Source organism: Cinclus cinclus, chromosome 8, assembly GCF_963662255.1.
Source record: "Cinclus cinclus chromosome 8, bCinCin1.1, whole genome shotgun sequence".
NCBI classification, from domain to species: domain Eukaryota; kingdom Metazoa; phylum Chordata; class Aves; order Passeriformes; family Cinclidae; genus Cinclus; species Cinclus cinclus.
In genome coordinates this window covers 30,858,607-30,875,029 of record NC_085053.1, presented here as the reverse complement: position 1 = coordinate 30,875,029, position 16,423 = coordinate 30,858,607, and the positions used below count along the sequence as shown (strand labels likewise).

The window sequence follows — 16,423 nt, the reverse complement described above, 5'->3', positions numbered from 1 at the left end:
TGAGAAGGACATAAATGGCAGCAAAATGTAGCAAGAATCCAGCTGTGCTTATACTTAGCAGCAGATGTAGTAACTTGCATTACCCATGCACAATATTGTTACAGCTTATTGTAATCACTTGTACTGATATTTCTTTCCTATATATGTGTTACCATAATTGGCTAGTCTCATAGTGATGCATTTTTGGGTTTTGCTTACCTGACAGGCTTATACAAAAGCAAAACATTTGGCTTGTAAGATTTTTTTAAAATTTGTCTTTGCACTCTTCAGACACAGTCCTATTATATTGATTGTTTTTTAAAAGGCATCTGGCATTGTTACTGGGAGTACGATCATCTTAAAGGAATACCTGGATCTGACCTCACTGTTTATGACATTGGATTCCAGACAGACTTCAAAGTGTACCTGCAACTGAGGCAAACATGGTTAGCATTTAGTAAGTGCCCTTTAAATTTGGTGTCTGTTAATGGATATTCGGGAAAATCAATCAGTGTCTTGATACACTTTCTGGCTTGTTAAATGTCCTCCTTTACACATGATACTCAGAAAAGAAAGCAGAATTCCCTTTCTCTCTACTTTGTAAAAATGTGGTTTTTTTCAAGGAGACTAGTATATCTGTAAGAGGAGATAATGCAATCACACTAGTGATAAGAGTGAAAAAATCTAGTGTTATTAGCATTCTACTTCCTGTGTGTTCAGTCTTCATCATGGGGAAAGCGGAAGGCAATAATTAAGTTCATCATGACGAAGTTGCATGAGGAGGGGTACCTTTCTCATATTATTTTTTCTCACTCTTTGAGAGCCCGAGAAATGAGATTAATAAGTCACATTAATAACTACGCTTCTTTGTGTCTTAGAATCATAAAATATGCTGAGTTGGACGGGGCCTGTCAAGATCAAGTCCAGCTCCCGGCTCTGCACAGGACACTACAGCAGTCCCACCCTGTGCCTGAGAGTATTGTCCAAATATTTCTTGAGCTCTGGCAGCCTTGGGGCCATGACAATTCTTTGGGGAGCCTGTTCAGTGCCCAACTCTGGGGAAAAGAGCCTTTTCCTGATCTCTCACCTAAATCCCCCTGACCCAGCTCCAGCTGTTCCCTCGAGTCCTGTCACTGGTCATGAGAATGAAGAGATCAGTACCTGCCCTTCTACTTGCCCTTGTGAGGATGTTGAAGACCACAGTGAGGTCTCCTGTCAGTTTACACTTACAATACTGAATCTTCTTGGAGTCTGATCTAAGACTGTGGAATGAACTATTTTAAACAAAGTCTTCTTGAATAAGAAAACCTGCAGCATACACATTCCTCTCTAAGAAAGGAGGGGCAGAAGAGAGAAGAAATAACTGTTGAATATTACTTGCAGTCCTGTAGAAGACACACAGACTTTTTACTGATGATGAATGCGTCATAGCCAAAAATACTGCCTCTCCCTATTAGTAGCTAAGTTAATAGAAAAGTAGTTTAGTGCTTGAATCTCCTTTATCTTCTTTATGTCTTTATTTACTTCTGTATTGGATCTTTGCACTTATGAGGCATCTTGTGTATATGTTGTTGAGGCAGAGCTTTTTAGTGTGCTCTCCCTAGGGAATATTAGGACTTTATTATGTGTTTTTTTTCTTGTAATTCTTCAAGCTCTTCCCCTGCCTGATTCTTAGCAGCCAGTGTATAGTTTATCACTTTCACAAGAGTGAATTGAGGTACTCAGGAATTAAATTGTTTTTCCAAAATCACCCAGCAAAGTAAAAAGTTACATATCTTTGAAGAAAATATAGTCAGAGTACTAGTCTAGAACTCATAATGTACTAACATTGCTGGCCTTTTTTACAATGTTTCAGACAAATACTTTAATCTGACAGATCCAAACTGGAATGTGACTGACTTTAAATAAACCTGTTTATATATTCCTTCTTGGGAAAGTGGCGTTGGAATGTATTTAACAAGAACTTTGTTCTGAACAAGGCCTGTGGCTCTGAGAACCACAGCAGTCACTTTGCCACCTGCAGTTCTGTTGCTGGGGTAATACTTGGGATTGCAATTCAACATCATCTGTGACTATTAGGCCTGATATTCTGAGACTATGTCTAAGCTGTGGGACCTGAAGCCAAATCTTGTCTTCCTTTTCAAACCTTCATATAAGTTTTGGGATACTTAAGGGTACTTTCCCTTCTGTCTTCCTCTCCCTCCATTGGACTTCTTGATTTCAGCTGGAGGACACAGGTCCTGCTGCATACAACAACCTGCCCCCACTAGGCTGGTGTAAGTGTTTAACCATCTGAAACACCAAAGATAAATGGATATATCTCAGAGTCAGAGGATGTGTGTTTCAGGTGAAGCAGAGACAATATACAGACACATCCACCAGTCTTCTCTAGGTGAAGTTCACAGAGTTTTCTTACTTTCTGTTGCAGAAGTAGGTTTTGAACCAACACGAATAGAAGTCAGAAAGAAGCAGACTACTGAAATCAGAGTTATGATTCAAATACTGTTTATATCTAAGAGCTCTCAGCTCTCTAATATCAGAGCATGATTCCAGCAACACAACTGGAAGGCGAAAGTAATTTGTCCAGAATGGTCCTATCTTAGTCTCTTCTTCCTTTTTTTTTTGTTTTTAAACTCAAGTGAGGTAAAAGGAGCTCATGCCAGGTTAATGCTCAAATAAACCTAGTGATTTTAGTACATCTACATTTTAGAACAATGTAGATCAGAAAAATGCTCTCTCTATTAAAAACTTGACTCTTCATCTCCTGTTCTTTATTGTCTAAATACTACAAATGAGCAACAGTACAGTACGAACAAATGCTTTTATTATGAGCAAAATTCCTGTTTATGGAAAGGAGAATTTGTAAAGGATAAACTCTATCTGAGGCTAGATACTGTAGTCACACTGAAGTAAATTTTTACCTTTTTCTGAGTATTACATGTGTTTTCTGAGAATTATATATGTTCAGTTTTTCTGTTAAAAAATATCAGGGTCATATACATTCTAGCTCTCTGCATATACAATTTTTTTACAATGGGACTTAGAAACCTATGAAATGGGATTGAAGTTTGGCAGATGCAGTTAGAGAAAGAACTGCTCAAGCAGAGAATTTTGCACAATTCATGAATAATAGTTAAAATTATGAGAAAAAAATTACAGAGGCAACATACTGGTTTGGTTCCTGATAAACCTAACTTCTTTATTTGCTTGTTTACAGTGATAATACTTTGTGGTGTTGAGGTCATAATCATACTGATGCTGATCTTCCTAAGAAATCGGATCCGAATTGCTATTGCACTGTTGGAGGAAGGTAGTAGGTATGTTAGTGTGATTTTAATATAAGTTGAATTTTATTAAATGATCTCTAGAGTACACTCTTCTTTAACTCCATTTTGCATTACCAAGGGCAGAAAATTGGGCTTTAAAATACAACACTGCATTTGTTGAACCAAAAAGATTCAACAAGGAATTCAAGAGAGGCATTCAAGGGATGCCAGTTATCTTTTAATGAGGTTGTGCTTAATAGAGCTTTCTCTTTTAAAGTAAGGTATTTCTTATCTTTCTGCTTCTTGCCTTAAGAATACATATACTATGTTACCACATATCCTTAGTGCAAAGAAGCTGTCTCAGCAGAAAAGCTAGGGGTGGCATACTGTTCATAGGAGCCTGGAACCTATAAAGGCCTAGTTAGCTCTGTCATTGGTTTGTCTCTGGAATCATAAACTAGTGGTTGAGGATTGGTGGTGTTTTGGCTGCAGCTTCTGTTTAGGAAAGACTAGGAGATTTTACTGGCTCCAGTCAAATTTCTGTGTGGACAGGCATAAATCTGCAGAGAGAAAAGGAGACTTCTGTGACGAGACATTGTAAGAGGGTGCAGTCTAAGATATTTATTTTTAGCTCTGAGTAAAGAAGAAGACAGAGCAGCATATGAGAGTTTAGGGACTAAGGGTCGTCTTCATTGTGTGTCGTGAAATCTGCACAGGCTTTGTTCACAGTGCTTCCTGTTTTACACAGTGTGAGCACTTAGTGTTTGTTTTTTTTGTTTTTTTTGTTTTTTGTTTTTTTTTTTTTTTAATGGGAATATTACTAAGTATAAATGGACTTAAAACTGACTGACTTAAAACATCAGGCCCTTGGGTTTCATTGCAAATAGACTATGGTGTCATAGGCCCTGAAAGCAAGGCTGTGTTCTCAGAGCACATAGAATTAGCTCTCAGTTCTATGTGCACTGGCTTGTGTTTTTCTGCCATCTCTATTACCACTGTGGTTCCCAGGAATCAGGATTTCAGATTTATGTAATGGGATTAAGAAATACTAAAGTTCTGCATTTAGTCAGGTATCTGTTTCTTATCTTACGCTGCTGTGCAATTAGAGCATAGCAATTAATTTAGGCAGCACTAATTAAATTATACTTTAATTCCTGTTCATTAAAATCCAGGAACACTTTTAACATTCTTCAAAACCTTTGTTCACAACCTTGACAGGTGGAGGGATTTTAGAAAGTTCATAAACTTCTTGCTGACTAGTAATAACATTCTGCAGTTTTCCAGCAGCATGGAAAGGTCATTTGAAGGTGAACTTTTTTCTCTTGTACATAATGGATGAGATGAAACACTGTATTTAATTACTGTAAACCTAACAGACCATGTCCTGTATTTAGGAAGATAAAAAGTAAGGTGCTAATGACTGGAAATCAAATTATGTTTTTCAATACCTTTTAGCTACATTTTCAAAAATGTTACAGTTAAAATGCCAACAATTGACTTGAAATCCATAGTTGGAAACAACAGTTGTTAATCGGTGTTTTGGAGTAATAGGCCATGGTCCTAATGGCAACTAAGAGGCCTACCAATAACTGCTGAATACAGCTAATTTGTTGTGATTATTTCTCAGACAGCATGAGGCTGTGTTCTCCTGTGTGACTCATAATGGACTTTTTTGTCTCTGGACTCAGACAACAATTGATATTTTGCTCATTACCTCTGGATTGCACATGACAGTTTCCTTGCATTCCTGATAAAAAGCTTGTTTCTGGAATTGTTACAGCTTACTGATGTATTTTGTTTCTTTTATAGGGCAATTGGCTATATAATGTCTACACTATTCTACCCAGTTGTCACGTTCTTACTCATTGCAATTTGTATTTCCTACTGGGCTGTGACAGCTGTGTATCCTTCTGTCTGTGTACCTATCTGGAGCAAGTCTTCTGGTCTGCAAGACTAGATAATTTTCTGCTATTTCACATTAATTAAACCAGTATTAAGAGGGCTATTTGGTTACTTAGCACTTACTCTTCTGAGGCAGTCTTCCACACTGCCCATCTGCATGTGATGTACAAGCCAGACAGTGATTTTATTTGAATTTTAAAAAACTGGACTAAAATTCAGGCTGAGGCAGAGGGATCATACAAAGCCCTGTGTACTGCATAAGGTTGACTCCAGGGGTTGAAAAGGGCCCTCAGCAAAGAGTGAGTATTATCCTTAATGAGCTGTGTGCTCCACGTTAATGGTTTCTTAGTTAACTGTAGGTGGAGTGGGTTTTCTGTGTGTTTTCTTCAGAAAAATATGAGAAAGGAGTGAGAGAATATACAGTGCACTGTCTTCTCTGAATAGCCTAACAGCAACCACTGTTTGTTCCTGAACAGCAAGGGTTTGGTAAGGATTAAAAAAGGGGAAAACTGCAATTTTAAAACCAGCTGTTATTTTATATGCAAAAGGGTCAGTTGTTGCTGTTCAGGGCAGTGTTAATTCATCCTTATGTTCTGTATCTACTTCTGCCAAAATATAAGAACTACTGCATAGCCTTCCTTGTCAAAGATGTGGAGGAGAGATGGGGACAATTTTCAAGGTTATGCCCCCTGCCCATTCTGGTCAGGGGTTATTACAGCTCCAGTTATGAGTTTGCCTTAGGTCTCTAAGTAATGAGACTACTTGGTCTTTTCTGTCAACCCTTCAGATACATCTCTGCAGAGCAAGAGAAGTTTTTCTGTTATCTACACAACTTCTTTAGAGCTAGTGGTTACCCAGTGCAGAATCCTAAGTTGCTTAAAAACCACAGTTCTGTGATTTCTCCTTAAAATGTTTCCTTCAGTTTTCTGGCCACATCAGGAGAACCTGTGTATAAAGTAATGGCTAATCAAACACTGTGCAAGTATGCAAACCTGACTTGTGACCCAGAGGTAAGTGTAATAAATATTAACCTATAGTGAGAGCTATACTAATTGCATTTCTTAATCACTATTAAATGCACTGCTGGTAAAAAATGTGCATATTTTAAGTAACGAGTCCCCATGTTAAATCTGAAAATATTACCTAATATTCAGGTAACACTTTTTTATTTTACAGACATAAACTAGGTTTTCTGCTAAACTGTCCTGTAAATGTTAACATTCTAATTTGCAGGGTGAGAAAGGAAGAAACTAAAAAAAAATTTTTTTGAAAGATCTTATTGAATTTATGAGGAGTCTGGTTTTTTTTTGTTTTCCAAAGGCAGTGGCAAACTTTAAACAAGTTTGCACCTCAAACTTGCTCAGGGAGTAGCCATGATTTAAAACAGAAGCCTAGATTCTTCTGGCACAGTAATTACCTTTATGAAGCTCCAAAAATGTTGGTCTTGATTTTTTTTTTTATTTAGCCTTCAGTCAATTTTTTTTTACTTTTGGGTTTGAATTCAAGGATTCTTTAAAAACTAGAAATATATATCAAATGTTATGCACCAGGGGAAAAATAACCCTATGAACCGGCACAGGCTGCAGGTGTCCTGCTTGGAGGCAGCTCTGTGGAGAAGGACCTGGGGATCCTGGTGGACAGCAGGCTGTCCCTTAGCCAGCAGTTTGCTCCAGGGGCCAAGAGGTGCTCCAGGCAGAGCATTCCTAGCAGGTCAGGGATCCTGCCCTGTGCCCAGCCCTGGAGGCGCCTCTGGAGTGCTGTGTCCAGCTCTGGATCCTCAGCACAGCAGGGACAGGAGCTCCTGGAGCTGAGCAAGGGCTGGAGCATCTCCATGCGCAGGAATGGCTGAGGGAGCTGGGGCTGCTCAGCCTGGAGAGGAGCCCCAGCTGAGAGGGGCTGAGCCCTGGGCGTCCCTGGGTGTCCCTGGGTGTCCCTGGGTGCAGGGAAGGACAGAGCAGGGTCCAGGCTCTGTTCTGGGGGTCCAGCAGTGGCATCAGAGACAATGAGCAGAAATTGATGCATTAAATTTCATTGTATTGCAGAGGTGATGCACACCCTGCTGATGTCTAAACACTACAAAAGAAAGGAATTAGAATTGATCTGGTTTCGTTTCATGTCCAAACCAGGAAAATACTTGAAATGAACACTAGAAATAGGGAAAATTGTTCAATGTAAAGATTACTCCTTTTTTTTAATAGTCTTATAATAGTGTTGTTTATTTTTCTTTCTATTTAGACGTTTAACACAACCAATGTGACTAAACTGTGCCCAGGTGCTCAGTGTACTTTTGCTTTTTATGGAGGGGAAAGCCTGTACCATAAGTACATCTTCATCTTCCAGTTAGCCAATGCCTTTGTCTTTCTCTGGCTGGTGAACTTTGCAATTGCACTGGGTCAGTGTACCCTTGCTGGTGCCTTTGCCTCTTATTACTGGGCCTATCGAAAACCAGCTGATATTCCACTGTGGCCACTCTTCTCTTCATTTGGACGAGCAATACGGTAAGACTGTGGAGCTCTAAGTGAGCCTTGTCATGGGTCTGACAAGTGCCCTTTCTACATCTAGGGAAGCCAGTCTTAGAATATCATACGAAAATGATCAGTCAGCATTATGTTTTAATCTCAGTGGCAGTCAAGCCCCCCACAGCTGCCTGCTTGTTTACCCACAGTGGGATGGAGGAGACAATCTGAAAATGCAAAAAACACATGGGCTGAGATGAAGACAGTTTAATAGATAAAAGAAAACTGTATGCACAAGCAAGTAAAGCAAGGAATTAATTCCCCACTTCCCAGAGGCACGCATGTGTTCAGCCATCCCCAGTACAGCAGGGCTTCTTCATGTATAGCAGTGTCTTGGAAAGACAAACTTTGTAACTCCAAATGCTCCCCTCCTACCCCTCCTTCCATCAACTCTTACTGCTGAACACAACACAGTATGGTGGGAGGTATCCCTGGGGTTATTTGGCATCAGCTATACTGGCCATGCACCCTCAACCTGCTTACCAGTGGGGCAGGGTGAGAAGCAGAACAGTCCTTGGTGCTGTGCAAGTGCTGCTCAACAGTGGATGTGTTATCATAACATGGATGTGTTATCATAACTGTCCTGGTCAAAAATCCAAAACATAGCATAGCACAAGCTACTATGAAAAGAACTAACTAGTCCATCCAACCAGCACAACTGGGAGGATGTGGTTATTCAGGGAAGGCTGAATCTTGTCGTCCTCCCTGCAGCTCCCTGCCCCTAGGTCCAACCAATTGTAATGCTGAGCAGGTGCTCCCAGTAGACAGACACACAAAATACATGTATACAACACATGTGTACACAGATTGAGAGACAGACACAGCACTCACAAACACCAACAGCACCAATGGCTTCATCCTGTTCCTCTGTGGTGGATTGGGATGAAGGTCCATTAATTTTATATAATTCCCACTAATGGACCTTCCTTCACTTCTGATTTTATTTGTATATACATAACATATGCATACATATATCCATGTACATAGGCACACGTGTGATATAACAGTCAAATATTTTTTTTTTAGATACCATACAGGTTCACTGGCATTTGGAGCCTTAATTATTGCAATTGTCCAGCTTATTAGAGTAATACTGGAGTACCTGGATCACAAACTGAAAGGTGAGATTTATGAATCTGCCCCAAGTTGTTAGGACCTTCTTTGCTAAATTACTTCCTTAGTTTCCTAAGACGTTCTTTAGCAAGGAGAAGAGACTTAATTCCATGTTATCCATTGTAGTTTCTTCTGAAGCCAGAAAATTTGCATTCATTTACTCAAATTGAGTCTGTGTTCTTGGGAACCTAATGCAAAGTTCAGATGGGATATGAGTCTGATCTAATTGAAAGCTAGTGAGTTAAATTTGGTTGAGAGAGAGAGTCCATACCTAGAAATAAAGAAATAATATCACCATTTATGATCTTCTTCTGAATAGCTTTCTATATACTGAAGACTGTTCATGAGCTCTATGTATGATGTACTCTCTCCTGCTCTTTTCAGGTACTCAGAACTCCTTCACTAGATTCCTACTTGGCTGCCTCAAGTGCTGTTTCTGGTTACTGGAAAAAGTCTTAAAATTTGTAAACAGAAATGCCTACATCATGGTATGTGCCGTGTCTGCATGTTGCCTCCCCTATCTAGGACACTAAAATACCCTAGACACTACTAGTTGATCAGAAGCCAGCAGTACTTGAATCTGCTGAATAAATAGGATTTATGGGAGTTTTCTGTACATGCATGTGGTTCTACCATGAAAAAGTAAGATGATATTTTTCCTTATAATTCCAACCTCTTTTTTCCCTGTCTTTGTCCATTACCCTCACTCCCAAAATAAGTGGAAAGGGATGGAATAACTGGTTAGCTCCCCTTGTAATTCAATAATTGATATTCTGATTTCAACAGGAATATTAGCTTATTTCATATTGCATATTGATGATATTTCTGGTTGGAGGCGATATTTGAATAAGGAGATCAGAAGGCATGTGATAATTGTATTTCCACCTGGAAGTTAAAAGCACAAATTCTACTAGCAGCATCAGTGATCTTTCTCTCAAATAAGCCTTCTTAGCTTCCAGATAAGAGAAGTTTGAAGTCTTCACATAAATTAACATATACAGATTTCAGCCTAGGATGTTCTGGCTTGAAGCAATTTCAATGATTGCATGGTACAGTCATAGACTTCTTGTCTCAAAGGAGGTGGCTGTAGTGGGTCTTTCATTACAACCGGTGTTGATGCAATTGATGTTTCAAATTTTTGCCATCTTGAGGAGGAAGTGTTGTTTTTTACAATCTTTCTTTTCTTCTTTCAGTTCATAAACTGTCTGAGCTGGGAGTTGTTCTAATATATTTTACCATGGTGGGCAGTATTCCAAGAAGAAGTGGTTTTGTTCCTGAATAACTTTAGTTGCTTTACTTTGTGCTGATTTCTTCTTCAGGGAAAGCAGCATCAGATCCAAGGAGATAACTAGAGGGGTCAGCTCACCTCAGCTCTACGAGTGCCTATTCTTTTCCACTGACTATAAATATAGTGTAGGTAATTAGCAAAGGGAGAAGAATCCCTCAACAATACCTTTTTTTGCTCTGCTTGGCAAACTCAACACTGAGTCTACTACCTGTGAGATCACTAGGGGTGGCATGCTTATCACCAGGCGATTTGAAGGGGAAGGATGGATAATATTCTGTCCCAGCCTGATGGGAATCATTGAGAAGTAGCAGGTGACTGAGGAAAGTGTTTTATGTCCATCTGAGTTTCAAGGCCACGTATTAGGGAGAACTGTGCATTACATGCAGATAGATCCTGGCATACAAGAAGCTACCCTAATTATTGAAAATACTTAACAGCTCCTATTATTTTGCAGATTGCCATATATGGTAAAAACTTCTGCACCTCGGCAAAGGAAGCATTCTATTTGCTCATGCGGAATGTGGTGAGGTAAGGGCCCATCTCCCAGTCCTTGGAAATGTCAGGAGTTCCTGCTGTTGCACTCTGTGAGAACACTTCTTTCCCCTGTCCTCCAAGCAGAGTGCTGCTTCTGTCCTCAGACATGGCCCTACTTCTTACACTCAGTGTGTAACAACAAGCTGTCCAATGCAGTAATCTATGCCGAGTTGATGTAATCACAAGGTTTTCTTGTGATTGGTCCTTTAAATTCCTCAGTACCCAGTACATTGTAAGAATGCCTCCAAGAAACAAGTGGAGCCCCTGAGAGCAGATCTGCAGATACATGGGAGTGGGTTGCTCATCATCTGCCATGTGTTTGGTTTTTGAGCTTTGGTCCACTTGGTCTGAGAAAGGGAAAGCAGAAGAATCTAAGTCTTGAGATTCATTCAGAAATCTTATGAGGTGTCAGAGAGTGGAAGTGAAGAAGACCAAATACTTTCCTTTCAAAAAGATTGTCTTTAACATAACGAGATCTCCTCTGATGCTTGGAAATTTCCTGTCCCTTTTCTCCACTACCAAGCGTGTTGCCAAACTCCCTGTTCTCATCAGTACTTTCCTTCATTGCTTCTGGCTCCTCCTTTGCTACTGTAAGATCAAAAATTAATGGGAGAATAACTTAGGAGCAGGCCATATTGATTCAGTAGCTCACAATCTAGTTACCAAGCAAGAGACTCAGTAAAATTGGTTAGGTGATAAAGCATTAAGTGAAGGACTGGGAGGAGGAGAGAAATGGAGGGGAAGGCTGAAAGAGGAAAATGGAAATGACGCTTAAGAAAGAAGAGGAAAGGACTGGAGTTGGAAGATGGAATACATTCACTGTGTTACCCTGCACTAGTGTCAGGACAGTGATGTCCATACTGAGTAATGCCTGTGCAATAGAAAAGAGAAGCTACCTTTATTTCCTTACAGAATATCACCTCTCTGCCCTTTATGATTTTCCTCCTAATCAGGAAGAACAATAGTTAAAAGCTAGACATATAATTCTGTTGTTTCAAAAAAAGGTGTTTTTATCTTGTGTATTTTGCTAAATCCGAATTCTGACAGGTTAATGATGATTTGTCTCTTTAGTAGTTCTTGATGTTTATTTTTCGCAGTAGTCAGTACTGTGTGTTATCATATCCATAATGGTGATATGGCCCTCAGTGCTGTCAAGAGGTTCATGATACAGAGTTCATCTTTCATCCCATTATTTATCTGCAGTTTCTGATTAGACAGGCTGGACATTGAGCAGAAATTCCCTGCTGTGCTTCAATGAGAGCTGCAGATTTATTGTCAGCTTTATTGTGTACCTTCTTTCATCTGTGATTATCTTCCTGCTTTGAGGTCTCCTGCCTTCTGTGTTGTACCATGATAACTTAAAATAGTAGATGTGGCATGTTATGGGTGGGGTCATGAGAAATGGCCAGATAAGACCAAGTGAAAAAGAGGCCTACCAGCAATCTACATAAATATTGCTTTTTGTTATGATGTGTTGTCAGCCTGTAAAAACAGCAGAAGACAGCTTCTGATCATGTTTTGCAATTATCCATGGATTTAAGGAGAAAGAATACAAATGTTGGGTTTGTGATGATTATGTATCATTTGTCCTTTGCTAAACAGGGTTGCAGTTCTAGACAAAGTTACAGACTTCCTTCTGTTTCTGGGGAAAATCCTTGTTGCTGGTGGTGTAGGTAAGATGGTTAGTTTTTTGGGTTTTTTTCTAAATTGTATGCTCTATTTTCTGGTACCCACAAGCATGCCTGCCATATTCATATATGCTTAGTTAGCAGCTGGAGGTTCTCATTTGTCTGACTATTTGGAAATCTGTTTGTGTGTTTCTAGGATTTGCTAGATTGAACTAAAACCTTTATTCTTTTTTTTCTTTCCCCCCCCCCCCCCCCTTTTCTCCCCCCTGCCCAGCACCTGGTTTGCCTTGACAGTATCTTTTCCTTAATTGCTTTTACAGCTCTTGAATGTGTGACTGATACAAGGACTTGTACAGCCACAGCATAATAGTTGAGTCAGACTAAATTCATGTCCAGTAAGTCAGCCACAGTCAGTTCTCCTTTTGTAAGAACTGAACAAAATTGCAGATGAGGTTTTCTGTGGCAGAAAAATGTTTTTCTATTTTTTTAAATGAAGCACTTTCAGAAATTTAGGTTGGCAGTGTTCTGTTGTGTTTTTTCAAAATTGTCACAGCAGTTTCAAAAAACGATTTTACAAGTAACTGTATGTTGCATTCTGTATACTTTCAAAGTTAACTAATTAATTATATTTTAATCAAAAGTAAAACTAGTATCAAGAGCTGATCTAAAGTATTTTGTCATCACTGTAGAATTGCATTATTTATTAATTTTGCTGTTAAATTCAGTAGAATGGTGAAACAAAACAACTCATTATAAGTCTTTCCAGGCCCATTTATATCTTTATGGTAACTGATTAATTTACATACCTCTTCTGTTAGATAATTAGTACAGAAGAATGTATTGTTTACAAACTTTTATTGATACCAGCTTTGGATCTGTTGTCTGTCTTATCCACTCTCTACATCCTTGGAAATCAGAGCTAGCATGGAAATTACTAATTGCCTGTGCTTCTTGCAGGTGTTCTTGCATTCTTTTTCTTCACACAGAGAATACCAGTTTTTGCACAGGAAGTGCCAATGCTAAATTACTACTGGGTACCATTGTTGGTAAGGCAACCATTTAATTTCCTGAATGCTTGGGGCAGTTTGAAGTGCTCAGACTACTCAGGGCACGGTCTGGCAACAGATTCTTTGGTCAGCATCTCAGTGGCACAGTATCCACTCAAGTGAGGACTGAGCTGCTGCACTCCAGCCCTTGGGATCCTTCAGGCAGAAGTGGCACTGCAGTGACTCTGAATACTCAGAAAAATTAGGTTTCACATCTCCTCAGACTTCCAAGACAGCAGGACACTGATGACAGTATGGCTTCTAAGGGAAGGGAGGGAGAGACTTGCAATGCATCTCTTTCTCCTTTTGTAGCCCCCCCTCAACCCCTTAAGCTTCAGAACATCTCTAGGCTGAGTGGTTCTTGAAGGAGTTCAGAATATTCTTGGCATATATTCTCCTCTGAGGTTGGAATAGTTCCAGTTTGGAGCTATTTCCAGCTGGAAAACTAGAAGCTAGTAGATGTTAGAATGCAGTGCCTTGAACCTGTGATCCCTGTTCACAGCAGTAGTAACCTTTGGTAGAAATACAGAGCTAACATTAAATTCTTCTAAATCTGCTTAGCAGACCAGGCTTCTGACCTGTGTTAATTCTACCACAGTGGTGCTGAAGGAAATGTGGAGGTTTATTGTAGTTCTTTTTTTGTAGACGGTCATCATTGGCTCCTACCTAGTTGCACACGGGTTCTTCAGCGTCTATGCAATGTGTGTTGACACGCTTTTCCTATGCTTTTGTAAGTACTAATTACTTTCAGTAATACCTGCAAGTCATGAAAAGAGGACTAGAAAATCACCTTATCTGTTCCTTACAGACGTCTGGTCGCATACTAGCAAACTTTATGAAAAATCAGCAGCTTCTTCTTTTCATATTGGCTCTATGATACAGTCTTCCTTGCTTTAGTATTCAAATTTAATTACTTTAAGAAGTGTAAAGTAGCTTTATGGTTTGTGGAAATATCTGGCTTTTGTTTTTCAGATGTTCCTTAAATTTCATTAAGTTTGCTTCTGGGTGCTTTGTGAAGAGCCCTGTATAATGCTGATTTGCTTCAGTGTCTTGACAATAACAAGCATATTCTTTGGTATATAGGTGGTACTTTGTTTTCAGTTTAATAACCCTGAACAAAGTATTATGCTGAATTATCCCAGAGATTCTGTAAAATACCACTTGAAACTAACTGTCCCTTGGACTCCCAATGGCAAACAACCATGGGCCCTGTCAAAAGGACTACTGTTCAGGCTGTCCAGTCAGAGAATACTAAAATCACAAAATAAATTTGTTGGTCATGAATTAGGATATCCTTATAAGAAGCAGATGTCCTTAGCATGTAGTACCTTCCATATGCTGTATTTTTCTATAATGAAAGCCATTCTGGTAGGTCCAAGTAGAAGTTACATGGTAGTGATTGTTCTTGCAATTTGCAAATTATTTGATAATACTAAGGGAAATAGTCATAGGCTTGATCTTTCACAAACATGCACCATGGATTACTGAAGTGAGGTAAACATGGTAATACTGATTCTTCAACACTCGCTTTAACCTCACTACCCTAGAAACTAAGGTTAGCAGGGATTCTGAAAAACTTGGTTGCCAGAGGATCACAGGAAGATCAGTTAGAAAACTCAGAATTGGTATCTAGTTGAGAGCTACATCCTATTTATCTCATGTTATGGACTTGCTTACGGTTCTAAGCAAACATGAGCACAGGCAGACATAGCACTAATAACACTTAAAGAAATAAGCTAAACCACAAATAAATAAATAAATAAATAAATAAATACTATTATTTATTTATTTACTTACTTACTTATTTTGTTATTTAGAGTGAAATGGACTGTAGCAAGTTTGTTGATGCACTCAAAACCCAAAATATTTTCTCATTAGTTTATTCCAGAGACATATGGTATATGTTGCCATGGAGATACATTAAGATTTGCCTCCTCTAGCTTCTTTGGCTACTCCTTACAGCTGAGACTCTCGTTTTGGCTCTGCACATCCAGCTGTCTGCCTCTGCAGGGTTGCAGTCACAATGACTGTGCTTCAGTGACTCTCCTTCCCAATTGCCCACTGGTGTGTAGTTGTTCACTGGTCTGTCACTGCTGCATGGCAACAACTGGGCTGAACACTACCTTCTGTAGGGAAAGAAGTAATGTCTGCCGTGTTGTTTTAAATTGATATTGTGTTCTGCTTCCCATGTTTCCATTAAGTAATGAACAATAGATCAAATAGAATATTATTAATTCACAGCAACAGGTTTTCAAATTATCTTAGGCAGTGAAAAATGGTCCGGTTTTAGAAAGTGGCTGTCTTTCTGACACATTTTCTAGCAAGAGGTTTCTAAAATACCAGGGTTCAGTGGATGAATAACAGTTTCTGAAAATTTCCACCTGTACTGCCAAACCAAAGATCTGGAGAATAAAAATAATATATTGCTATCAGTAAAAATGGCAAGATACTTGTGTCTCTGCATCATGTGAAAACTCTTGTGGTCTAAGAAAATAGAAATTTTATTATGTCCTTCATCAGCTTAATAATAAAGCTGAATTACCTTGATTGAGTTTCTTCTACCATTGGGTCTTTTGCTCTCTCCTTTTTTCACTTCTCTTTGTGACTCTGTGTATGGTTGTACTGTTTCTTTTTCTGACTGGTTTTGCTGTGTAAATTCAGGTGAAGACCTGGAAAGAAATGATGGATCTACAGCAAAACCCTACTTCATGTCAGCTAGCCTCCACCGAATTCTAGGGAAGAAGAAACTAAGCCCTAAGAAGGCAGTGGGATAATGAACACTAAACCTCAACATCAAAAAGTGTCACTTTTAAGCAAGATGTGTATAAAGTAGGCAAAAGTAAAAACTGTAAATTACGCTTCTGGTTAATGGGTGATTTTTTTTTCCTTTTGCTTATATATATATATATATATATATATATATATATATATATATATATATTAAAAAAGAGCAACATTGGTAATGTTTATCTAGTTTAAATGCTTAAACTAGCAGCTGTGAAAACAAGGCCACATTTTAGTTTATAGAGTGCCTATGAAAAGGAAAATGTAAATTTGAAACTTTTTTAAGTGTATAATGACGTTTTAATAACTTTTGTAATACAATTTGCTGCCTTAGATGACAGCAGTTTTGATATAATATTTCTTCTTA

General features: G+C 38.9%; 1 protein-coding gene across 1 annotated transcript in view; it reads left to right on the top strand.

The window, feature by feature from the left end:
- Positions 1–16,046, top strand: part of SLC44A5 (solute carrier family 44 member 5) — a 36,840-nt gene extending 20,794 nt beyond the window's left edge. The window contains exons 11-22 of the mRNA XM_062497364.1: positions 305–436; positions 3,197–3,296; positions 5,055–5,147; positions 6,070–6,157; positions 7,383–7,645; positions 8,690–8,784; positions 9,161–9,264; positions 10,519–10,592; positions 12,201–12,271; positions 13,184–13,272; positions 13,918–14,002; positions 15,934–16,046. Coding sequence (XP_062353348.1) covers positions 305–436; positions 3,197–3,296; positions 5,055–5,147; positions 6,070–6,157; positions 7,383–7,645; positions 8,690–8,784; positions 9,161–9,264; positions 10,519–10,592; positions 12,201–12,271; positions 13,184–13,272; positions 13,918–14,002; positions 15,934–16,046 — 1,307 coding nt within the window. The remainder of the gene's footprint in view (positions 1–304; positions 437–3,196; positions 3,297–5,054; positions 5,148–6,069; positions 6,158–7,382; positions 7,646–8,689; positions 8,785–9,160; positions 9,265–10,518; positions 10,593–12,200; positions 12,272–13,183; positions 13,273–13,917; positions 14,003–15,933) is intronic.
- The last annotated feature ends 377 nt before the right edge of the window (positions 16,047–16,423 follow it).